Source organism: Panicum hallii, chromosome 1, assembly GCF_002211085.1.
Source record: "Panicum hallii strain FIL2 chromosome 1, PHallii_v3.1, whole genome shotgun sequence".
NCBI classification, from domain to species: domain Eukaryota; kingdom Viridiplantae; phylum Streptophyta; class Magnoliopsida; order Poales; family Poaceae; genus Panicum; species Panicum hallii.
In genome coordinates this window covers 571028-594959 of record NC_038042.1, presented here as the reverse complement: position 1 = coordinate 594959, position 23932 = coordinate 571028, and the positions used below count along the sequence as shown (strand labels likewise).

General features: G+C 48.1%; 4 protein-coding genes across 10 annotated transcripts; 3 read left to right on the top strand and 1 right to left on the bottom strand.

The window, feature by feature from the left end:
* Positions 1–57: 57 nt before the first annotated feature.
* On the bottom strand, positions 58–4836 carry LOC112879091. The gene is made up of 10 exons (XM_025943428.1): positions 4365–4836; positions 3916–4125; positions 3369–3830; positions 3117–3227; positions 2848–3027; positions 2069–2350; positions 1359–1479; positions 1143–1269; positions 675–920; positions 58–576 (listed from the first exon to the last, which is right to left on the bottom strand). Exons 1-8 carry the CDS (start codon positions 4785–4787, stop codon positions 1151–1153), a joined length of 1908 nt encoding a protein of 635 aa, XP_025799213.1. The 5' UTR covers positions 4788–4836; the 3' UTR covers positions 58–576; positions 675–920; positions 1143–1150.
* A 2494-nt stretch (positions 4837–7330) lies between these two features.
* Positions 7331–10733, top strand: LOC112901384 (protein KINESIN LIGHT CHAIN-RELATED 1). The gene is made up of 3 exons (XM_025970295.1): positions 7331–8238; positions 8513–9421; positions 10192–10733. The coding sequence occupies exons 1-3, from the start codon at positions 7574–7576 to the stop codon at positions 10424–10426; spliced, it is 1809 nt and encodes a 602-aa protein (XP_025826080.1). The 5' UTR covers positions 7331–7573; the 3' UTR covers positions 10427–10733.
* Positions 10734–11659: 926 nt separating this feature from the next.
* On the top strand, positions 11660–19563 carry LOC112889370 (lysine-specific demethylase JMJ25-like). Of its 7 annotated transcripts, XR_003228094.1 has the most exons (18): positions 11660–11822; positions 12876–12926; positions 13012–13164; positions 13547–13683; positions 13895–14078; positions 14165–14297; positions 14403–14466; positions 14538–15294; positions 15726–16055; positions 16398–17027; positions 17115–17190; positions 17274–17359; positions 17455–17574; positions 17811–17881; positions 17965–18065; positions 18802–18825; positions 18915–19013; positions 19193–19563. XR_003228094.1 is itself a non-coding variant. In XM_025955979.1 (16 exons), exons 1-15 carry the CDS (start codon positions 11730–11732, stop codon positions 18044–18046), a joined length of 2967 nt encoding a protein of 988 aa, XP_025811764.1. In that variant the 5' UTR covers positions 11660–11729; the 3' UTR covers positions 18047–18065; positions 19193–19563. The 7 variants fall into 7 exon arrangements, 3 of the variants coding, with proteins under 3 accessions (XP_025811764.1, XP_025811745.1, XP_025811773.1); XR_003228093.1 differs by lacking the exon at positions 18802–18825; XR_003228085.1 differs by lacking the exon at positions 18802–18825 and having other exon boundaries at positions 18859–19013.
* A 1478-nt stretch (positions 19564–21041) lies between these two features.
* On the top strand, positions 21042–22682 carry LOC112873553. Its single transcript, XM_025936586.1, has one exon. The coding sequence runs from the start codon at positions 21146–21148 to the stop codon at positions 22391–22393; it is 1248 nt and encodes a 415-aa protein (XP_025792371.1). The 5' UTR covers positions 21042–21145; the 3' UTR covers positions 22394–22682.
* Positions 22683–23932: the final 1250 nt, after the last annotated feature.

The following is a 23932-nucleotide window of genomic DNA, read 5'->3' as shown; positions in this document are numbered from 1 at the left end:
TCAACATGGCACAAATATCAGAATCAGGTTAAGTTCCCTCATAGGCGAGGGTTGTAATTCCGTAAAAAATCAACACTCATTCTATTCTGATCGAATACAATAACTTTAGTACTTGACACTTGAGGACAGATACAGTATGTCAGTAACACTTTAAGCTTCATAAGTAGAAATGGGTTTGAATATCCTAATACCACTGAACTTTAAGCACGCCGTTCAGGCCTTCTACCTGTCTGTCTACGCTGGCTTCCTTGCGAACATCTACATCATGGGGGTAGAGGTGTCCTAAACCCCCACTTCAATTCGCAGTGGTGCACTAAACCCCCAACACATTTGAGCGAAGCTTGGCTATGGAGATGGTGTCCTCGCGTGCTTCTCAACGAGGCAACAGACCAATTTTCTGCTGGGCTTGGTGACTTGGAACGGCAGTGGGGAGGATGGATGATCAATCTGCAGTGCCAGCCAACATAGCCGAACGATCCAGCACCTTGCCGAGGAGCCGGAATATGCATGGCGGAGGGGCAATCGGCAACAGCACCTTCATTCGACCATAAGATGGGTTTTGTGCAATTTCTTTTTCTGAAAAAATAAAAACGCAAGTTCATAATAGAAGGTACAGAACATCTTCTTATGCTACAAGAGAAATCCCCCTTAGAACTTAAGCCAGACAAACATACCTGAAAACTAGCAATATTCTGCAGGGTTTCCTGAGTTGTATAATTTTGTTCCAAACAACCCTTCTGAAAGCTAGTGGGCACAAACTGCAGTTGATTTTCTAGGATATAACCATCCAGATGTTGAACATCATCAGAAGCAGCACTATCCATGCTATTGATGCCCATGAAGCAGTCATGCAGCTCTCCAACCCAAGCTCCGATATTTGTATCAACCATTGCATCACCAGAGCAACTAAAACTTTCACTCTGTGTTAACATACATGCAATAGGCACATATTTGACCAAAAGGAGCAAATCAGAATATGACATGGTGTCATTTGTGTAAAACTGTAAATGCCTCAATATGAGAAAGTTGGCAACCACAAGCTTTTGCATAACTAGGTAGTAATGGTGATTAATATAAATCATATTCAGGAAAAGAAACAACTTGATATGAAGCAAGTAGAGGGAAAAAAAGTGATATAGCACCTCTGCTGTCATGGGTCTTGAATGGGCCTGGCCAAAGCAAAAAAGGAATCTTGATTTACCGACATCAACAATTCAATTGGGACAGCCTTAGATGGACGAGAAATTTTAAGCTTTGGTTCCAGAATACCTGAAAATATCCATTTTAAAGTATTAGATACAATTAATACTCAGTGTTTGTACATATAAGAACGAAGGGCCATTGTTCCATTAAAGTACCTGGAGAAAGCATCCGCCCCTGATACAGAAGTGTAGCTAGTGGGTTTATTGACCAATGGTTCACAGCTGGGCGGTTAGTTGGCTGAAATCCCACTACTTTACGTTCTTCTGACATGACCACCTACGAATAAGTGAATCAACCAATAGGTTGCAAGTGTGAGCTGATTACCTCAAGAGATTTTTTTTTTGGCTACCATATAATTCACAAAACTAGTACTGGATGCCTCAAGCACAGCTTAGCGGAAAATTCAGCAGACCCCACATGTAGACTTGTTTCAAGGAAGACCAAATCTGTACCATTATATATTCTTACTCCACTATCATAACGTAAAGAAAAGAAAAAAAGGTTTTGACAAAACCATAGTATAAAAGGTTTGAACAACTGATGTAATACCAACAAAAGATAGGGAAAATTTAGTCTCTTTCTGATGGGAAATAACCAAAGAACAATACATGGTAAAAAAGGTACTACTAAATGGCTACAAAAATTGTGTTCTACTTTAGCAGGTATGTCGTGAAATATCATGTGATAGCCAATATGTTTATGGAAAGGTTATGGCATTTCCAAGTTCCCAACTATCCCAAGGAAAAGGCAATTTATTATAAACAGAGGCGATCGCAGAAAGAAATTTGAGTTAGCATATACATTACCATGACAAAAAAGACATCTACTACAAAGATAACTCCATTTTATAAGACATACATGGTACCTGAAAACTAGCAATATTCTGCAGAGTTTCCTGAGTTCTGTCATTTTGTTCCAAATCAGACATCTTAGTATTAATTGGCACCAATTGGGCTTGATTTTCTTGGATAAAAGTGTCGGAGTGCTGAACACTGTCAGATGCAGCATTATCCTCACTATCGATTCCCTTGAAGCAATCAGGCAGTTCTCCAACCCAAGCTCCAATATGTGCATCAACCATTACATCACCAGGGCAGCCATATGAGTCTTTCATTTTCTTAATAAGAGATGTGCAATAAGCTTGTATCTGAGAAGAGAAGTAAATCATACAAGATATGAAGCATACATAACAAACTGATAGAATGGCTGAAAGAGTAGTTATGCTATGATCCAGTTATGCAGGTGGGCACGTTAATTGAGTATTCCAGTCTTACACACAACCAGTTTGTCTTGAAAGCTTGGTTAATCTTTGAATAAAGAAGAGAGGTCAAAGGATTGCATCCTGAAACTACAGAATTTGAAGGAGCAGCTATTAATTATAACAGATGAAATGCAGCCTATCAGAATATTTCCAAGTACTAACAGAGGGCGGCACAGTTAGTTTTTCTTTGTTAGTCGCTATAAGTACGTATAAGTGAAAAATTAAACTAGCTAAAATGGCATGAGGACTTTACTTCAGGTAATTAGTTCAAATCGATGTTATGTGAAATGGTAATGGGGTATTACAAAAAGGAATCCATCACTAAGAACTGAGCATTAAACTCCCTTGGACAAATGGCAGATTCACAAGGACTATATAAGTACCTCACTGCTATCAAGAGAGTTGACATCAGAACAATAGCCCTGAGATGATGATACATTTGAAATTCCCTTGAATAGCCTTTTGTCTCCAAGAGATCGAGGCCAGCATAACTGAGCAAAGATGGCGACAAAAAGAATAATACAGCTACCAGCCATGAAACTAAAAATGTTGTTCAAATAGCCCTGCGTAAAACAAAAATTTGTCAATGAACAGAGTTTGATAAATATATATTGAATGCGAGTAAACTTTGACCTGGATAGTATCAGCATACATTGTTCTTTTTAATCTTTGATGGATCTGAATTCCAGTGAGGATGGAAAGCTTTGCCTGGTAGGGTGAATTGATCTTCGAAGTACATGTCTATAACGTTCCCTAGTTCCGCCTACAAGTGGTAGAAATGAACAGAAACAAGTTAGAGGACATATGATGGACTAAGTTCAAATTTCACATTTGCTTGGTTCTGTTATTATTTCCAGAAAATGAATGTGTTCAATGAAGGAAAAGGGAGGGAACAATAGTGTACCAGTTGGGAGCGGGTCAAGAGAACTTCCCACCTATTACTTTCTGACTCACAACGGCCTTCAAGATTAGTATTCTCAAATGCTCTGGTTTTTATTTGCAGTTTATAGGTAGGAATGTACTCATTGGCCCAAAGGACAAACTCAGGACCCCCGATCTTCACCAAACTTTCATAATTTGGTGCTGGCCACCATCCATTCTTTGTTTTGTGCACATTCTGAGGAGACTTCATTAGATCGAAACTCTCCAGGCATCTCTTAGCACTTCTCACTATTTCTGCCTCAGAAATTTTGTGTATACAAACGGAGGAATCAATTGAGCAGTTGAGCTGCTGCTTCTGAAACAACCCGCCTGTGGCTCTGAGCTGATTGTTGCTGGCATCCTGGATGACACAGGAGAAAATGGCTTCGGCAAGAGAAGGCAGAAGTTTTTCATCTGATGAGATGACACTAAAGTCCATAGACACCTGTTGTACATTCACGAATCAGCATTCTTCAAGAAGGAAGCTAAGGGGAAAAAAACGAAATATCCCAAGCTTTGTGAATTCGCACCTTTCGTGGTCTGCCCAAGTCTTGGAAGTCTCTCTCTGAACCTGGGGAGAAGACCTCGAGCCGAAAGTTTGAAAGCCGCTGCATTACAACTTGCTTAAAGGCCATAGCCAACATAGTCTCTGAATCAGTTTCATTATCAGAGAAAAACTCAGGCCCAAATTGTCTCTTTATCTTACTGGCCTTGCCTTTGACTTCCTTGGCTTGCAAAATCTACAAAATTGCCAAAACTTACTCATGATCCAGCACAAGACAGACAATCAAACAGAAATGCAAGGGCGCAAGGCTGCTGCAATTATTCGATAACACAAATAAACCGGTAGGCTCCTCCTACGGTTCCACACAATAAAAGGTGGATAGGCTCACTCCATTGTTAAACCACAACCATCTCGGTTAGCTAGAGCAAACACAAGGCCGGGGGTGCGGTGTAAAATGCCGCAGCGGCCACTCACCACTCGTGTGGACGACGCGCTTGCCCCGCCCCCATCGGCCGCGGGGAGGAACGCCTCGACGACCATGGACTCGGCGCCGGCGGCGAGGTGCGCCTCCGCCGCCGCCCCTCCGTCGGCCGCTGCCGCTGCCGCGACCGCCTGCTCCCGGCGCGCGGCGCCGGCGAGCTCGAGGCGCGCGAGGCGGCCCTCGTAGCAGCGCGCGATAGGGATGAGGCCGCTGGCCCCGGCGTCGCCCGCCTCCACGACGCGGGCGGTGGCGCGTGGGGCGCGGCGGGACCCCGCGGGGGGCAGGCGCAGAGGGTGGGGGCGACTGGCGCGGGTTGTTGGTCTGAGGGAGGGGGAGTCGAGGCATCGGCGACAGGGGGAGATGAGGTGCGGCGATGGAGGAGGGGCGCGGAGGAGGAGGAGAGACGGGGACGGCATTTTGGGCAGCCTGGTTGGTACTCTGGTCTCTGGTGGTGTGGTGTGGTTTGATTTCGCCGGCCGGAGGCGACGACGACGAGCCGGAGGTCTGGAGACCACGTCGTCGATCAATAATGGCCCAGCCCAAAAAGTGGACTGGAGGATGGAGGGCCCAGATAGACATCTTAATTGAGCCCATTGGTAAAAACGCGGCCCATTAAACCTAGCTAGCTTTGGGAGTCAGGAACACACGAGTCTCGAGGCAGGCGCGTCGAGTCGAATCCAAAGGAAGGAGAAAGACCAAGGCTCCTCTGTTCAGCAGTCAGGAGAAGCAGGCGTGGGCGTCATCGCTCGCGGCCTGCAGAGGAGGCTGAAGCTTGGGCCTGCCTCAAGGGTTTCGGCTGGCCGCACAGTGGACTCAGGAGCCTGTTATCGTCCGATTGTGCTCGAATAGTCCAGGCCATGAAGGAGAAGGAAGATCGTTCATCCCGCTGGAGGCGAGAGACCTAGCGCGGACGCTGCCGGAGTTGCTACGCATACTGCGGTGTGGTTAGGTCGTGCGCCTGTGTGCGTTGATGAAACCACTGCAGATAGCGAGGCACACACTGCGGTAAAACAGCCAACTTCCCGCGGCCGTCGGAAGTTAATAAACTTCCGACGGTTTTGTTCTAGACCGTCGGAAGTTCAAAATTTCCGACGATTTAGATTCGTCGAACAAACTTCTGACGGCTTTGTTCTAGACCGTCGGAAGTTAAGTAACTTCCGACGGTTTAGCCTTCGGAAGTTAAGGTTTTTCCTGTAGTGACAGTGATCATATCCAACCTATGCAACGTAGAGATTACATTGTTCTTCCGTGGTCTCTTCTCTCTTTTGATCTAACTCAAGTAGTCAAGTCGGATAATTAACCAACTGCCAGCACGATAATATACGTTCCGAAGAATAATTATGTACCAGCCGATCTGCAGATCATTTTTGCGCGTCGTCTTATTCATCTCCGTGGACAGCCGATAATAATTGGCGCGAATGATATGATGCCGATCGAGTATCATCGTAGGCGATATGATTATATTTGCCAGGCTAGCTGTACGTGTGAGGGTCAGCTGATGAGCATGCCCGATTATCTCATCAGGTTATAATACTGTTCGTCATTAGTTCTAATGCAGCAAGCACCGTGAGAAGCCTCTTCTGACGAAACGAAAAAAGAAAGGAAACTTTGAACGTGAAGCTTGCGCACTACTAGTAGAGACAAGCTATAGATGACTTTGACTTTGAGGGTAACAAGGCAACAGCGTCGCACTCACCCGGCCGGTCAAAAATGGAATCATCCGAATTAAACCGGCAGTGCCTGTTGTTTTCAGCAACGCAAGAATCGAATTAAGCTACATACATTTTCGACAGAATGATGATTATGAATGCTGCTGGTGCTAATAATTGTACTGACTAGAGTACTAGTTGCATCATCAATCATACTGGCAGCAGCGCCAGGCAGACAAACGGCAGCTCGACTCAACACACACCCAGCAAATCATCCATACGCCTACCGTTGCATACTCCTACATCAAGTACAATTGCAAACAGCAGGGCCCGCTTGTCATCCGAGTGACCATGTGCGCGATGCATACCTACATCAAGTACGAGAGAGCAGCATCTTCATTGCGTTGCCTAGCATTGGCACTGTCAGGCTCGACGTTTCACAACCATAGCCATTAATGGCAGCTTAACCGCACCTTTCGTTCGTCACAAATAATAATTAAGTAAAGCACGCTAACGACCCTACTATAGGAGTAGGAGTAGTATTGATTTAAGGGCAGTCCAGTCATTATGACGCCAGGCAATCCGGCCGTTGCCATCACGACAGACACGACTCATCCTGTGATGGAAGATAATGTTTGGTATAGCTCCAATTCTTCTGCTAGGAGCGGCTTCACTCCAAAACTTCAGCTGGAGCTAGCTCTAGATGGGAGTTGTGGGCTCCGGAGCGGCAGGTGATGGCGGAGGGAGGCGCGCTCGGGGGAGGCGGCGCCTTGACGCCACCCGTGCCACACTGCCGCTGTTGCCCCCGCCGTGGCACCGCCGTCGACGAGGACGAGGCAAGAATTGAAGACGCAGTACGGTGCGGGGAGGGGGGGGGAAAGAAAGGGAGGGACCGGGGAGGAAGCATGGGTGAGGAGGATGGTGGCGGAAGCCAGGGAAGGAAGGGGGCCAGCGTTCGGCAGAAGGAGGAAGGGGGCGGCGGTGGCAGGTGGTGACGGCGGCCGGGGAGGGAGGCAGCAGCAGGAAGGAGGGAGTCACGAAGTTGGAGGTCGCCCGGAGAAAAGAAAACAACTATTTTTTTAACGGGTGGTATTGGTGGGTAATTTCATCTGAACTCTACGTCTAGATTTGGTTCCAGAGCTGAAAAAAATCTCCAAAATTTTAAATCTATTTGAACTATAGCTCTAGAGTTTTGAAACTCCATAAAATTTTAAAGTTAGACTGTTTAACAATAAAATTGTTTAGAATTGCTGGAGTTCAGCTCCAAAGCCAATAGCAAAATGACCTCAATCTCATCACTCGTCGGAGCCCGCGCAGCTGCAGCCGGCAGCAGCTCTAGCATCTACCCTCTGCCCTCTGGCCTGCAGGGACATCTGCTAGTCTTCCCTTGCAAGCAAGCAACGGCAAGGGGCAGCCACCGCTCTTCCTGCCCTTCCCCGAATGGTATCGAGCTCCCGTCGTCGCCAACGCTAGCGCGAGCCACCCACACCCAGACCGACTCCTCCCCAACACCTAGCTAAGCTACCTCCACCTCGCCACCAACTCCGCCCGCCATGCCGGGCCTCGCCGCCAGCGACAACTCGCCCCCGGCGGCGGCCCCGCCGCCGCGCCGCCTCTCGTCGCCACTGCCGCGGAGGGCGCCGCCGTCGCCGTCCCCGTCCACCTCCTCGCGCGCCAAGCCCAGGAAGCCGCCCGCCGCGCCGGCCGAGGCGGACGAGTCGCTCGACAACCCGGATCTGGGGCCCTTCCTCCTCAAGCAGGCGCGCGACGCCATGGTCTCCGGGGAGGGCGGCGGCGCCGCGCGCGCGCTCGAGTTCGCCGAGCGCGCCGCCCGGGCGCTCGAGCGCCGCGGGGAGGGCTCCGAGCTCGAGCTCGCCATGAGCCTCCACGTCGCAGCCGCCATCCACTGCGGCCTGGGCCGCCACGCCGACGCGATCCCCGTCCTCGAGCGCGCCGTCGCCGTCGTCACGCCGCCACCACCGCCCGCCGAGGGCGAGGGCGAGGCGGCCGGCGAGAACCACCAGCAGCAGCCTCAGCCCGAGGCCGACCAGAGGGGCGAGGAGTGGTCCCTCGCCGCCTTCTCCGGCTGGATGCAGCTCGGCGACACGCACGCCATGCTCGGCCGCATGGACGAGTCCATCGCCTGCTACGGCAAGGGGCTCGAGATCCAGATGGCCGCGCTCGGCGACCGCGATCCCCGCGTCGCCGAGACCTGCAGGTGATCATCAATCCCTCTGCTGCTTCTCGATCTAGATCTCATCTCTCCCAAAAAAGGCGCCATATTTTACTTAACCTCCAGACTCGCCAAAGCCAAAGAAGAGATTTTTTTTCTCCCCTTCTCACTGGTCGTTAGTCGTTAAAAGAAAACTGCGGATCTCGACAGAATTGGCGTTAAAACTTAGTACTTGAATGCAGAAACACCAAAGGAATCTAGAGGGGAGGCAAGACATGACTACTGATGGATTCCCGTGTTTCTTTTCGTCAATGCGCAGGTACTTGGCGGAAGCACATGTGCAAGCTCTGCAATTCGACGATGCAGAGAAGCTCTGCCGCAAGGCCCTCGAGATCCACCGGGAGCACAGCGCTCCGGCATCGCTCGAGGAGGCCTCGGACCGACGCCTGATGGCCCTCATCCTTGATGCCAAGGGTGACTACGACGGTGCTCTTGAGCACCTCGTGCTTGCCTCAATGACCATGGTTGCCAACGGGCGTGATATCGAGGTGGCCACAATTGATGTCTCGATAGGCAACACCTATCTAGCCCTTGCTCGCTTCGATGAGGCCGTCTTCTCCTACCAGAAGGCGTTGACTGTTCTCAAATCAGCTCGTGGCGATGACCATCCTACGGTTGCATCAGTCTATGTCCGCCTTGCTGACCTCTACCACCGCACAGGCAGGCTCCGTGAGTCCAAATCCTACTGTGAGAATGCCCTGCGTGTCTATGCCAAGCCCGCGCCTGGTGCTGCCCCTGATGAGATTGCCGGAGGCTTGATGGAGATTGCTGCCATCTATGAGGCACTTGGCGATCTCGATGAGGCCCTAAAGCTTCTTCAAAGAGCACTTAAGCTGCTAGAGGACTCACCAGGCCAGTGGAGCACTGTTGCTGGCATTGAGGCACAGATGGGTGTTCTGTACTACATGATAGGGAGGTATGCAGATTCCAGGAACTCATTCGAGAGTGCGGTTGGCAAGTTGAGGGCCAGCGGTGAAAGGAAGTCGGCATTTTTCGGTGTGCTGTTGAACCAGATGGGGCTAGCTTGCGTGCAACTGTTCAAGATAGATGAGGCTGCACAGTTGTTTGAAGAGGCAAGGACAGTTCTGGAGCAGGAGTGTGGCGCTACGCATCCAGATACTCTTGGTGTATACAGCAACCTTGCGGCAATCTATGATGCCATGGGAAGGTATGTGTCAATAACACAATCCGGGTTCTTTTGCAACCTTTGATCATTCTATTCAGAATTCAGTCATACTCATATCTTGGCAGTGCAATTACATGTTTGATAGTATATATTTATGGTGTAAGTATCCACGCATTTAGGACCCCTATGTGTTCTTGATATGCTCATAATGGTATCTGTGCCTCACCATTTACAACTGTAGTAAGCTGTGCCCATGAGTTTTTTTATGCTATCTGAGGAGGTGAACTTGTTGGGTTCCATTTGTAATTCTGATGATTGCTGAACATATGTGGGTTTCGTGTGTTTGTGGGTGTGTGGGTGGTTGGTGGGGTGGTCTTCTTTTTTAGGTTGTCTCGTGTAAGATTGCTTGATTTGAATTGGTAACAACTAGTACGTAGTGTATATGGCTTGATGAATTGCTTACCAGGTGATCGTTCCGGCCATGTGATGTCATAATTTATTTGTAGTGGTCCATCATCAAGGTTGCCCCCACATGTTGTTTACCCAACTTCTGTGTAGTTACAGAAGTAGCAAAATCTGATCTATATTCAGGATAGACCTATGGCCATTTATGCATACTTTCCGAACCAACTTAGACATCTGCACATGGTCACAGTATGTCAGGCATTGCTACGCCTGTTTGTTGTTGTGCTGGATCTTATAGTACATCTAAAAAATAGCATAATATTAATTACATGTTCCTTGTGTGTATTAGATGGTCCAGTCTTGTTGCTTGATAACAACTATTCTGTATATCTGATCATAATGTTCAGAGTGGAGGATGCCATTGAGATCCTGGAGCACGTCCTGAAGGTGAGGGAGGAGAAGCTGGGCACAGCGAACCCCGACGTGGAGGACGAGAAGAAGCGGCTGGCGGAGCTCCTGAAGGAGGCGGGGCGGTCCCGGAACCGGAAGCAGAAATCGCTGGAGAACCTGTTCGGCACCAACTCACAGCGGGCGAAGAAGGAGGCCGGGAGGAGGTGGTCCAACTTCGGGTTCAGGAGCTGAGGAGCTCCATGGCGGTGGCCTTTGTAACATAAAAGGGGGCGGGCAGGGGGAGGAAAGAAAAGCGCGTGTAAAGATGTTGCCGTAGGTTCATTATTAGGAAGATGATGATGATGGTTGTGTTTGCCACATGTGTTGTTGTGTGTGTTTACTTGCATTATGGGAAGGGAAACTGTCTGGGGTTATTATTACTACTGTTTTTTTTTCACAGGTATTGTTGACTGGGTGCTGTTGTACCCTGAGAAGAGAATTTTGTTTCTGGTGGTGGTGGGTGGTGAATACCTGTGATTTGTTTGTTACTGCTCCTACATTGCATCATCCATTGATTGAATCCCTGTAGCTTCTCGTCGCGTGTGTGTTAGGGTGTGGAAACAAGCAAGGACTAGGTATTTTGTCCTGGTCGTTCGTGCTCCCCGTTTCCTTTGTGTTGGAGGAGACGGATGTCCCGGCAGGTCGGCTTTCAGCAGGTGATAAGCGGACGTGTGTTTGGAGCCGCATCGGCATCGGTTGGTGACCTGGGGACCAGTGACGGGCCAGAGACGTGTTGGTTCGTCTGGTCTGGGTGACGTGCTGGTTGTGCAGCATGTATGGTGTGTTGGTGTGTGCAGGCTTTCTTTTTAATTGGGCAAGGTTAACGTCTGAGTGCTAGCATCCAGGTCCAGGATCTTGTTTCTGGGCATGCTATCCGGCCGCACGATGCTTGAATTGGATGGAGATGGAGAGCGACGACGTAGGGAGAAGACGGGAGGTCAACAGTCAACACGACCAGTCCATGGGCCGATGGACGCGCGGTGGGCCGGGCATAGAGACCTCCAAACCAAACTGGGCAAGTCTTCCGTCTCTCTCTCTCGCCGCCACCTTCGTTCCAAATCTAGATATATAATTTTTCTATACGTCTAAACACGATGCAGCTCTATATTTACCAAAACGACCTATATGTGCGTATCGAAAAAGAAAAAGAGAAAAAAGATAGAAAGATCAGTTTATGGGAGCAGACAGATCGCAGGAGAAACGTTGCCGTCAAGTGAGAACAGAATGCCTCCACCGCGCGATTGATTCAAAATCAAAAAGTTTGAGAACCAACCCAAACTTGTCGTACGGCCTCCTCGGCGCACGTGCGTGGCTCACTGATCGCTGGGCCCCACCTCCCCCACCCGCGCCGCGACACCCAACATGTCACTGACGCGTGGGCCAACGAACCGCCCAGTCCGAACAGCACCCGTCCCCTCCCCCTTCGGTTCGGTTCGGTTCGGTTCCAGTAAAGCCGCCACCACCGCCTCCTCCCTCGCCGCCGCCAGTTCCTCCCATGCCGCCCAAGCGCAAGCGCGGCGGAGGCCGCAGGAGGCTCAGCAAGGACGCTGCCGCGGCTGCCAGCTCCGACCCCGCCGCCGCAACCAAGGTAGGTAATCAGCGGCTGCCTGCAGTTGCCAGGTCTCGGCTCCTCCGCCCTTCTCCAGCGACGGGGGTCAGGACCCGGCCCCTCCACTCGCTCCAATCGCTATTCCCTACCGCTTTCCTCGCATTACGACCATGTATTCGTCTGGATTTGCTTGCTCGTTCCAATCTCCCTTCTCGCCGAGCAAGCTATGCTGCTTCCTGCGCTGCGTTCCGTCCCTGTTTTTGCCCCTGCGACCTGTCTCGTTTTTTCACCCCCTCTACTCCGTTTACCATGCTCGCGGACGCTGAGAGCTCGATACGTTGGGACTATTGCAGCGCTCGCATCTGCAAACGTTCAGCTTCTTTAATTGGGACTCGAGCAACCAACCCCTCTGATTTTGCTCGCGCAAGCTTGTAAGGGTTTGGGGAATTTATGCTATTTGTGTATCCGCTAGGGTTCCATGGTTCCGACTACTTCATTTTATTTTTCCAACTGCACAAATTCCTGCTTTCCTCAGCTTGCGTCTAATTCCTTCTCTTTTTTTTCCTAACACTGAATTGTTTTACGAAACGGCCACAAGTGATTTCTCTGATATGCTTATCCGTCACGTTCGTACGTGTTTCTGGAAAACGGTGAAAACAGGGGCGACGAGGGGATGCCCTCCGCCACATGATTCTGCAAAGGTCTGTAGTTTGCTGGATGTAATTTACAGAAAACAGAAGGGAAAAAAAATTGAGGATGCAAACATTGGGATTTGAGCAATCCCATCGATTTTCCTCATGCAAGTTTATAGGGCTCTTGAAATTTATAGTATGTCCTTCAGAGTTAGGCGGTCGAGTTGAGGTTGTTAACCACTACACTAGCTCCATGTGCTGTTAGAATGCATAGCAGCGTGGTAGTGAGTGGAGAAGTTTGAGCATGAACACTCTCCTAATGCTCCTTGACTCCCTGTCTTCCTTGCGCTGATTTTAGTTTCTTCTTAAAACAATAGATTCCTGGGGTGAAAATGGTGATTTTAGTTTCTTCTTAAAACAATAGATTCTTGAATTTTTTGTTTTTTTTCATTGGCTGCAGGAAAATGGTGATGGAAATCTCAAGGGGGAGATGCGGGAGTCTTATGCCGAGGTTACTATTTCTTGCCTAATTTCTCTCGAAAGATACCACCTTTGACATTTTTAGCTCTTGAATTAATTCTTTTTCTCTGTTATAGGAGAATGGCGTGGAAGGGGTAGCCGAGATCCCAAAAACCTCCAAAAGGCGCAGGAAGGATCCTGTTGCGGACCCATCTTCTCTCGTGTTTAGTGGTTCCGGGCGACTTCGGAAGAGGCGGAATGCTTCAGCAGTACAGGAGCAGGAACCTAAGGTGGAGATTCTGATCTTTCTCATTGATCTTCCACCTCGAGTTATCAGCAATTCCGGCATGTTTTTCAATGTAATTAAGCTAAAGGGTGCTTGCGGCAGATTTTCTTATGTGTCTTTTGCTTTGCTCTTTAAAAAGGTTAATTCCTTATCCATCCTAGCTTTGGGCACACATACTTGCTCCAGAGTCCACATCGTATAGCAATATGCACTCACAATACGATGTGGAATGAGAAGTATATAGCTTTATACACCATTGAAGCAATGTCTTAAGCTACATAAATTAAATATATGCACAATATGTCAGAGGGATTACAAATTGGGGTGTACTCCTACTGTTTCCTATATGTGCATGCCTGATATGTTTTGGTAGCTGATTTTTGCAGGAGGAAAAAAAGAGTGATAAGGATTCAAATATGTGCCATCAGTGCCAGAGGAACGATAGTGGAAGAGTTGTACGGTGCCAGGGCTGTGTTGAACGAGAAAAGAAAATCAGATACTGTGTGAAGTGCATCAAGCGCTGGTTTGTGCCCTTCTAAAAGCATTTGTGTTTGTCACCTGAGGTTGCATTTGTTTTGACAGCCTGTTTTTGACTTTTGAGCAGTTATTATTTTGGTTTCTCTGATCTTTTGTAGTATGTTACTTGCAGTCACCATATTGGTTCCTATTTTAACTTATGTTTAGATTTTGTCATTACGATTTTCACTGTTTGTGTTTTGAAATGACTCAATCAGGTATCCACATTTGTCAGAGGGTGATTTTGCGAGCAATTGCCCAGTTTGTCGCAAAAATTGCAATTGTAAGTCTTGTCTGCGGGGAGACATATCCCGAGTCTCTAGTAAGGGTAAGAAGTCTAAGATAAAGGAGAGGAAAATATCCAGAGGCTCCAGGAAGCGTAAGGAGTCTGAGATAAACGAGGTATGCCCTTTTCTTGCTACATTCCGGTTTCTCCCAGCCCATTGTGTTTTATCATTTACCTATTTGGTCATATTTCTTTTCCACAGACTGACGAATATGGTGTGTCTAAAGAAGATAAAATTAAGTTCTCTATGCGTACTCTGCGCTTTTTACTCCCTTGGCTGAAAGAATTTCATCAGGAGCAGATGCTAGAGAAAAGTGTCGAGGCCTCAATTAGAGGTAAAATGATTGTATCATCACCTTTGGGATGTCTAGCTTAAGAGCGTTGATGTTCTGGGTTTCTTCTATTTGGTTCTGCTATTCCTAACGCTGTCTCTATGGCAGGGATTGATACATGCAAAGTGGAGGTTCCTCTAGCCAAGTGCGAAAGGGATGAACGGATATACTGGTTGGTGTTGCTTTACTTACCAAGCATATGTAAACTAGATGTTTCTCTAATTGCTGTTTTCCTTGTAATAGCGACAACTGCAGGACATCTATTGTTGACTTCCACCGAAGCTGCAACAAATGTTCCTATGATCTCTGCCTCAGCTGCTGTCGGGAGCTTCGTCAAGGCCTTAATCCAGGTGGTCATGTCAGTAGTGACAAGTGTCTACCTGATGCTGGAGGCAAGGAAGATAGGCAACAGGGAAGTAGTCATCGCAAAGTTGCAAATCAAGAGCCATCTGATGGACAGGATGATATTTTTATAGATAATGCAGTTCCTTCTCAAGACCGCACTCATTGTTTGACACGATGGAGGGTAAATAGCAATGGAAGCATACCTTGCCCACCGAATGAATTTGGTGGCTGTGGAAGTTCCGTTCTTGAACTTAAGTGCTTGTCTGAGGAGAAGTTTATAGCTGACTTACTGGAGAAAGCCAAATCACTGGTCAATGAGGTAACAGTGCTGGAATCGGGTGGTTCAAACTGTTCCTGCTTCACTGAATCCAGTGGAATGAACAATGGAACATCACGGAAATCAGCATGTAGAGAGAATTCCCATGACAACCACATATATTGTCCAACTGCTAGAGATGTTCAAAATGGAAGTTTGGAGCATTTCCAGGAGCACTGGTTGAAGGGTCAGCCTGTTATTGTCCGTGATACGCTTGCATTGACTTCTGGTTTGAGCTGGGAACCAATGGTTATGTGGCGAGCCTTAAGAGAAAAGAGAGATAAGACAACAGATGAGCGTCTCTCAGTTATTGCTCTTGAATGTCTGACGTGGTGTGAGGTATATGACGTTATTTTTGGCTGTTGTTTGTATTTAAGCATTGTAAGGATTGCTAGATGCTTAGATGTATGGGGCAATTTTTGTCTGGGCTGAGAACCTTGTGCTTTTGTTGATATCCATATGTCATAATATAAAAGGTGATATATCTATTAAGTTGATATACCAACATGATGTTTTCTCACGATTGTGGGAAAATAGAATTCTCAAGTACCTGGCCAAATTTCAAATCCTGGTTCAAGTATGGGTGATAACCTTCTTTTGGAATCAAAATCTATACATATTTAATATTTTCATGGCCTACCTTATTTAACTTTGTGTGACCTTTTAGAACTGTAGGGTTTGTGGCTTCCTCTTTTTGACAACTATTTGGTACCTCCCATTTGAATTATCTGTATTCTGAAGTTAACATTTCTTCATCACCCCAAATGCAGGTTGATTTTAATATTCATATGTTTTTTGATGGGTATTCCCGTGGAGCTGTTGGTGCAGAGGATTTGCCCGTGTTACTTAAGCTGAAAGATTGGCCACAGCATAGTTCCTTTGAGGAGCGACTGCCACGACATAATGCTGAATTCATGTCTGCTTTGCCATTTCGCGAATACACAGACCCTAAATTTGGTCCTCTCAATCTGGCTGTGAAGCTGCCAAAAAATGTTATAAAGCCGGACCTTGGTCCAAAGACTTACATTGCTTATGGTGTTGCCCAGGAGTTGGAAATTGGTGACTCTGTTACCAAGCTTCATTGTGACATGTCTGATGCGGTAAATATCTGTATACTGCTTGTGCTTTGTAGCAGCCGTATATATAAGTACTATAATTCTTTTTTTGGAATTTTTATCCTAAACTGATTCGATATGGAACTGTGCATTCCAACATTCTACTTATGGAACTTTTTCTTGATTCAACTTATGGAAGTTGCCAGTATCTACTTATAATGGAGTTGAACACTTCATGAAATATTTAAATTTTAGATCAACTATGGAAGTTTCATATGATAATTGTCGCATGCTCTACACAGCTATATCACTGCTTTATACCTTTTCTTTGTTTGCACATTTTTGTACAGTTTTACAATTGGTACCATGTTCCTACTGTGTATACAGGTCAATATCCTCACACATACTGATGAAATAAAGCTCAAAGTCAAAAGGATTGAAGCAATTGAGAAAAAGAAAGAGAGTTTAAAGAAGAAGGAAGAGAGTGGTAATTTACATGGTTCACAAACAGATCTCGAATCGACCATGGGGCCAAGACGTAAAGGTTTGAGAAGTGGCTCAAACATTCAGCAGCCGGCACTAGGTGTTGCTTCAGAGGGGCAGGAAGTTGTTGAAAAAGCTGTGGTAGCTGTTGAAGCTGAGGGAAACTTGACAAAGGCAAATGGGCAACAGTCTGATCAAAGCGCTGAGGATCATATGGATGTCCCTTTTACAAATGGGAAATCAGAAGTTGCTCTGTGTGCAACAAACAGTGGAGAGAAGTTGGGAAATGATTTCAACGGTGAAGGGAAAATTGAGTCTCCAAGTGATGCAGAGGAAGATTTCGAACCAAAAGTGGGTAAAATTGACATATCTCTTGAGCCGAAAGATGATAATGCCCCATTTGTAGAGGGGAACCAGACAGAGGGTGGTGCATTGTGGGATATCTTCAGACGGGAAGATGTCAGTAAACTACATGATTATCTAATGAAGCATGCAAAGGAGTTCAGGCATTGTAATTACGAACCAGTGAAGCAGGTGATTATTTCCCCTTAGTATTTGACCACCAAGTGCTCTATGACTTCTGATTCTTTTGTCAATAGCATAACTGTCCTATGTTGACAGGTTTTTGCTCATCCTATACATGATCAATGCTTTTATCTTACAAATGAGCACAAGAGAAAGCTTAAGGAAGAATATGGTCAGTAAAGAATGCTCATTTATTCTGAATCTTTGTATCTTTCCCATTTGTGATTACTTGTTTTTCATTAATTGCGTATGCAGGAATTGAACCTTGGACATTTGAACAGAAACTTGGTGAGGCAGTGTTTATCCCAGCTGGATGTCCTCACCAAGTCAGAAATTTGAAGGTATGGCAGGACAGTCATGGAATCAAGTACCCAGTTCCGTTGCTCCCTGAGACATGCTTCTGAATCGTCTGTGCTACTCTTTTGTTTCTATGCAGTCATGTATAAAGGTCGCACTTGACTTTGTTTCTCCGGAGAATGTGCGAGAGTGCATCAGGTTGACAGAAGAATTCCGTCTGCTTCCAAAGGGGCATAGGGTGAATGAAGATAAACTAGAGGTCTGGCAATAAATTTGTCGGTTCTGTTCTGCATGCTTTTGTACATATATATAAGCATGTAGTGCTTTGTTTATGAACATGATTTGTTGTGGTCACATATGAACCGCTGTCGTGCCTAGTATGTGTCAATTTGATTGCAACATAGACTATTTTGGTAGTCTTAGGTAAGCCAATTTTATTTTGAAGTCACATTTTAACAAACATTCTGTGCCTGTGCTGTGAAACTGAATCCCCAGGTTAAGAAGATAGCTCTTCACGCAGTCAACCAAGCCATTAAGGACATGACTGAAAAGGATTGCGAGGAAAGGTTGGTGGCACCGACTTGTCTGTAACGTCTCAGTTTGCTCTGCGCGAACATAGGATGTTCCTAATCTTTGTAAGTGGCTGCAGCATAAAGAATGAAGCTGAAGGTGAGCTTAGCACCCCTAGCTCAAGCGAGGCTTCAGAGAGGGAGGAGCAGGAGGAGGGATGAGCTGCTGAAGCCATGCCAGGTATTATATAGCTCAAGTGGCGCCGGCCCCTGCAGCATCTGGTGGATTGATTTTGCTGTGGTTGCCTCTATCTATTAACACCGGATATGGCCTGTATCCTCCCCTTTGATGCTCTGGTTTAGGTCAGTAGTCTGGCAGCATGGTGCTGGAACCTGTGACTGAGGTAGCCCATTAGGTAGGGCTCTGTTGTAGCTTTGTATTGTAGTACAAATTTGGGTTTGGGCTTGGAGTAATTGAGTGACCAACCGTTTGTCTCAGCTGATGTACTCATCTACTACATGCCTTGCTGTTGTTTATCGTCGTCCTGTGTTGGTTAGCGTTGGCGGCCGGTTCTCGTATGACACAGCCGGCTTTTAGTTGCCTGCATCATAGTCAAAAGCATTTGGCTAAGGCTCCGTTTAAGGGCTCCGTTTAGGAGTATTAAATAAAATTTGTTTATAGAATCTTTTGCACAGATGAGTGCTAATTCGTGAGATAAATTTAATGAGTCTAATTAATCTATGATTTGCTACAATGATACTACAGTAACCATCTGCTAATTATAGATTAATATATTTCATTAGATTCATCTTGTAAATTAGCTTAGGGTTCTGCAATTAGTTTTTTAATTAAATTTTATTAATATTTATAAATGATAAGATTCTTTTTGATGTACGAGACCGGCTAAAGTGCAACCTTCCGGAACTAAACACCCTGTAACAGCTGTAGTAATGGTAGTGGCCTGCCTGCCTGCCAGTTGATGTTTGCTGGAGGCGGTCAGGTAAATTCCCGTGTATGTTTGGTTCTGAAGCAGATGGATATTACTGCTGGGTCGCCTTGACCCTGACCCTGGGATCAATTTGTGTGGAGGCGCGCGCGACGGCCGTGACGATAGCGCTAGGTGAGGTGAGGATGGGCGGCCAGCAGAGGATGTCTCGACATTTTCGCAGGCAGGCAGCTTCAATCGGGGTAAGTCCTGTCTGATAGATACATACGTGTATGGATCCTACGGTCCTGGTAAAAGACGTGTGCGAGTCAATTCGTCAGGTCGTCGTCGTCATGCGTGTTAGCACTGCACGTACTCGTGTATGTTCAGCAAATGCAAGGCCGCCCGGCGAACTAACACTAAAACATGTTTGCTTGGGCAGGTGCGCGCACAGGAGGAGGAGGAGAGAAGAAGAAGAAGAAGAACTTCTCTCTCCATCCCAAGAAAGACAACTTTTTTCTTCATCCGATATTTTCCATGGCATCACGTGTGGTACCACAGTGTTGGATTGAATCTCAGCAACCCAACCGCTGCACTCTGCACTAAACTCCAACGATGCTACGGAGACGGTTGGCTGCTGCTGGCAGTGGCAGTGCACGGCACACGTCATCATTTCATTTAACAATGTCACCCGTGTGTTGTCATTTTTAAACTATTCCATAGTCCCACATTTTGTTTCAATATACACACTTCACATGACATATCAATATACCAGTCACTAATATAATCTAAAAAAATTCATAAGTAATAATATATAAGATTTATATGTACCAATAAATTTCATTACCAATGTTGCCCGTGTATTATCATTTTTAAGCTATCTAACTATTACATAATCCCGCAATTTGTTTTATTATAATATTCATAGGTACCCAGCAGTTGAGATTCACAATAAAGTTTATGGTGTACACCACCATACATCTTTGAGTGCTCATGATTCCAGAGATTGGAGAAGGCAAGTTTCTTGCCATGCTCACTGTTCTGTATATCACGATGTATATTAATTCTTCCTATACATACATAAATTGCTGGCCATGCTCGCCGGCGGAACAGCAAAATTACCCAGGCGAGAGGAGGGAGGGTTCAAATGTTGAAGAGCGCGCGACGGGTCCGTACATATACGGTGGACCCGTGGTATACAATATAATATATTGATGGGACATAATCCTCCCGCCAGCACCCATCCCCAAACCTGGATGGACGGTCCGGATAAGATCCACCGTTTCAGATGCCATGCGCCTCTCAACATTGCATATCCATTGCCGTCTCAAGATACATCCCAGCCGGCCGGATGATGCACATTGAATTGAGCAAGGAATCCACAGCATGAGACCATCTTCAAGAGTCACCACCGGCCTTCCTCGCTCGGCCGGCAACGGATGTGATTCGAGTGCGGAGAGTCAAGATTTGAGGAGGCTGTTGTTGTTGGTTCCCAACACTTAGTCTTTTACCTCTTCGTTTAGTTTAGTTAGGATTTTTACCCAATCTGTCAGAGTTGCTCTAAACACGGTAAAGATATGGTGCGCTCCATTCATAATTGGTCTGATCCTCCACGATTTTTGCACCTTTGTGTGCCTTTTAGGTCAGCTGGCTGGCACCGTATATTACAACTCGATTAGCTGTGGACTAGAACTATTTTGTTATCGATCTATTCAGGAGGTATCAAACTATTTGCAGTCTATGCAAAGGCAGCTTCGCACCATGTCGCCTCCCTTCATCTGAGCAGATATTTGCACGGAGTCTTTTACTTCTTTTCCCTAATAAAAGGGAACAAAAAGACATTATGGACCAAAGCAATTGTGTAAAAAGTGCACAAACGAGAAGAGAATAGAGAAAAACACCCCACACTTTTGGGATCAGAAATACAAGTAGTCATCATCCGATAATGAATAAAAACATAAAAGAAGAGCAGAGTAGAATGGAAGAAAAGAAAAGAAGAGGAAATGGTCAGCAATGCCCCCCAGCAGAAGAGGAGAAGAGAGCCGAGTCAGCAGGCCAGACACGCACACGTAGTGGCAGCCAACCAAGTCAGCAACGAACCGGTCCACCACTCCTCGCTTCTCCTCTCACCACCGCGTCTACCCTTTCCCCTCAACGACGCGTGGGTCCGAGCAGCCACTGCCCCCACAGGTCAGTCACTGCGCACCCCTCAGGCCGCGTGCCGAGCCGACCCTCTGCCGGCCGCCTGCGCCGTGCCCGTATAAATGGCGAACACGCAGAAGCCACGGCTCCCCACCATTCGCTCCCCTCCCCTCTTTTCTCCGGCGACCACCACTCCTCCCACAAAACCCAAAGCCCAGGCCCTGCACAGCCCGAACCCGAGCCCGATAAGGCCATGGCCGCCGCCGAGCCGCCGCCGCCCTCCGGGACGGGCTTCTTCGGCATGCTCAGCTTCCGCCGCAGCGCCACCGCCGTCGCCTCCTTCGACCCCGCGCAGGACGACGAGCTCCTCGCGCTCGACGCCCTCCAGGCCCACGTCGCCGACCGCCTCCAGGCGCTCTCCGCCCACGCCTCCTCCCCCGCTTCCCCGGCCCTCTCCCTCCCGTTCCTCTCCAAGCTCCTCGACGCCGTCCTCTCCTCCGACGCCGCCTTCCGCGCCGTGCTCGCCGTCGGCCCCGTCGCCGCGGCGCTCGCCAGGCCGCCCGCCGACCGCCTCGCCGCAGACCTCCTCGACCGCGCCGTCAAGACACTCGACGTCCTCAACGCCGCGTCCTTCACGCTCGCCTCGCTCCGGGCCGCGCACCGCGCCGCGCTCACCGCCGCGACCTGCCTCCTCGCCCCGGCGCTGCACCGCGCGCACCTCGCACGCGCGCGCAGGGCCATCGCCAGGCTCTTCTCGGACGACGCCAAGGCCGGCGGCGGCGGCTCCGCGCCCTCGCCATCCTCCCGCACCATGCGGGCGCTCTCCTTCAGCGTCTCCAAGAACTGGTCCGCGGGGCGCCACATGAACGCCATGGCGGCGCACCTCGCGCCGCCGCCGCAGGCGCCCGCGCCCGCGGCCGGCGCGGGCTGCGGCCTCGGGCTCGCGCTCTACACCATGAGCTCCGTCCTCGTCTTCGCCATGTGGGCGCTCGTCGCCGCGGTGCCGTGCCAGGACCGATCGTCCGCGGCCATCAGTCCCCCCGTCACGCCGCCCAAGCAGGCGCAGTGGGCGGCGCACATGTCGGCGCTCCAGGAGCGGATCGCCGAGGAGTGGAGGCGGAGGGAGAAGAAGGGGTCTTCCTCCGGTCCGGCGCCCACGGCAGGGCTCCTCGCGGAGATGCAGGCCGTTGAGCGCGGCGCGCGCGACCTCAACAGCTTGCTCGAGGAGATTGCCGAGGAGGAGGAAGAGGAGGAGCACGGGATTGTCGGCGAGGAGCGCGCGCGGGAGGTGACCGAGCGCGCCGAGGAGCTGGCGGCGGCGTGCCGGGCGCTGGAGGACGGACTGGCGCCCCTGGAGCGGCAGGTGCGCGCGGTGTTCCACCGCGTCGTGGCATGCCGCGCCGAGGTCGTCCGCTGCATCGACCACAGCTCGCGCACCGCCACCGCCAATGCGGCGGCGTCCGCGTCCGGCGTGCCGCCGCAGCATCAGCACTCCTTCTGAGCCACCAAATAGGATTGCCGATGAATTGCTTGCTTTGGGGTCACAAAAATTTATTTCTTTCCCCATTGCCATGTACTGTACCATTCTTTGATTTGTAATTGCTACCGCTGAAGTGCGTTTGTATGTCCTGTCCTACCTGTAGATTATGAGCCTGGCTGTAAAAACTAACATCTTGTTTGTTTGGATTAGTGTGTTTGTATTGGTGTGAGTGCTGAAGAGCATAGGAGAAGAGATTCTTGTTGTATGAACTAGCATCTGTGTGTTTTGAATCGTTACTGGTTTCTCTGATCATGTACTGCTGCCAGTGCCCTGGATCAACAGCTCTGATCTCCCCAACAACTAACTGAAAACCAAAAAAAGCAATGGGTCCAGTTGCAGCTTGCAGTTGACCTGACAAGCCGTGTGCTTTGCTGACCCTGAATCTTTCGTCCAATTCATTCAGTTCAGTGGGGCAGCTACTAGCAACTTGGGATTGACTGCCTGTTGCTTTTGCTTGCAAAAAGACGCCCTTGTTTGTTTGGTGGACGCATGGCAGCCATTGGGTTTGGGGAAGATCAATGGATAAAACTATAAAGTGTGTATTGCTGATAATTCGTTGATGCATGCTGTTGAATCAAACAGGCGGTTGACTGACCAAGAGTTCCATGGCCAGGGATGTGCAGGCCACCAAGGGGGCAGCACAGCCTGAGCTGGGCGTAGCTGTGAGACCTTGGCACTTTGTCAATTGTCTCCTATGTCTCGAGACTAGTTCAACTCACTTGTCCCTACTCCCTACTCATCTAACTGTATAAAAAATCACAATACTGATAAATACTAATATACTATGACTAATCAATCTTCCAGCATTCCTGAAGCTGTACTGCTAGCTGCCTGAATACCACTAGCAGTAAAGATTCTTCCTTTTCCTTTTGAAAAGCAAAGATAGACTGGATGATGCGGTGGTAGATGCTCCTGTGGTTCTAGTTCCAGCAGGGAATAGCATCTTCCTAGCTATCCATATTCAGGACCAAAAGGTCGAGTTCAACTTTCAAAGAGACGCATGAAGGGTGCTCTCACCTCTTCATTATGGGTAATGTAATAATACGTAGCTCTTTTGTGTATTCGAGAAACAAGAAGCGGACTCCGATTTCACATGAAGGAACCGAGAATTCTCGATTCTTTAAGGGCACCCTTCTTCTCACTACTTTTCTCAGGGTTTGCTCCCTGAAAAATCTGTTTCTGCAACTAATCAATCAGACCACAATGCAGTGAAAAATTAGATACAGATGCAATCCTCACATATATACAAGTTTTCCTAAAACAGTATCAGCATGGTTATGAGTGGCTACTTTCAAGTCCCAACAGCAAAAGGAAAGCTCCAAAAGGATGCACATCATTACCTATATATGAGGCCTACTCCTACTGCCTGTAACTCATCTTTTCATCACATGTTCCATGCTATCTCTAGTACACATATTTTAACAAGTTGACCATTAATATTGCTTCGGTCCAAGTATAATCCTGAGTTCCTAACGCTAATAAGCAGCACTCATTACCTCC

Coding starts and splice junctions, on each gene's coding strand:
- LOC112889370 (XM_025955979.1), top strand. CDS start 11,730: ATGCCGCCCAAGCGCAAGCGCGGCGGAGGCCGCAGGAGGCTCAGCAAG. Junction 13,684..13,894: donor GTGAAGTGCATCAAGCGCTG/GTTTGTGCCCTT, acceptor TGACTCAATCAG/GTATCCACATTTGTCAGAGG. Junction 17,575..17,810: donor TGAATGAAGATAAACTAGAG/GTCTGGCAATAA, acceptor CTGAATCCCCAG/GTTAAGAAGATAGCTCTTCA.
- LOC112873553 (XM_025936586.1), top strand. CDS start 21,146: ATGGCCGCCGCCGAGCCGCCGCCGCCCTCCGGGACGGGCTTCTTCGGC.
- LOC112901384 (XM_025970295.1), top strand. CDS start 7,574: ATGCCGGGCCTCGCCGCCAGCGACAACTCGCCCCCGGCGGCGGCCCCG. Junction 8,239..8,512: donor CGCGTCGCCGAGACCTGCAG/GTGATCATCAAT, acceptor GTCAATGCGCAG/GTACTTGGCGGAAGCACATG. Junction 9,422..10,191: donor ATCTATGATGCCATGGGAAG/GTATGTGTCAAT, acceptor CATAATGTTCAG/AGTGGAGGATGCCATTGAGA.
- LOC112879091 (XM_025943428.1), bottom strand. CDS start 4,787: ATGCCGTCCCCGTCTCTCCTCCTCCTCCGCGCCCCTCCTCCATCGCCG. Junction 3,228..3,368: donor TCTTGACCCGCTCCCAACTG/GTACACTATTGT, acceptor TACCACTTGTAG/GCGGAACTAGGGAACGTTAT. Junction 2,351..2,847: donor ACTCTCTTGATAGCAGTGAG/GTACTTATATAG, acceptor TTCTCTTCTCAG/ATACAAGCTTATTGCACATC.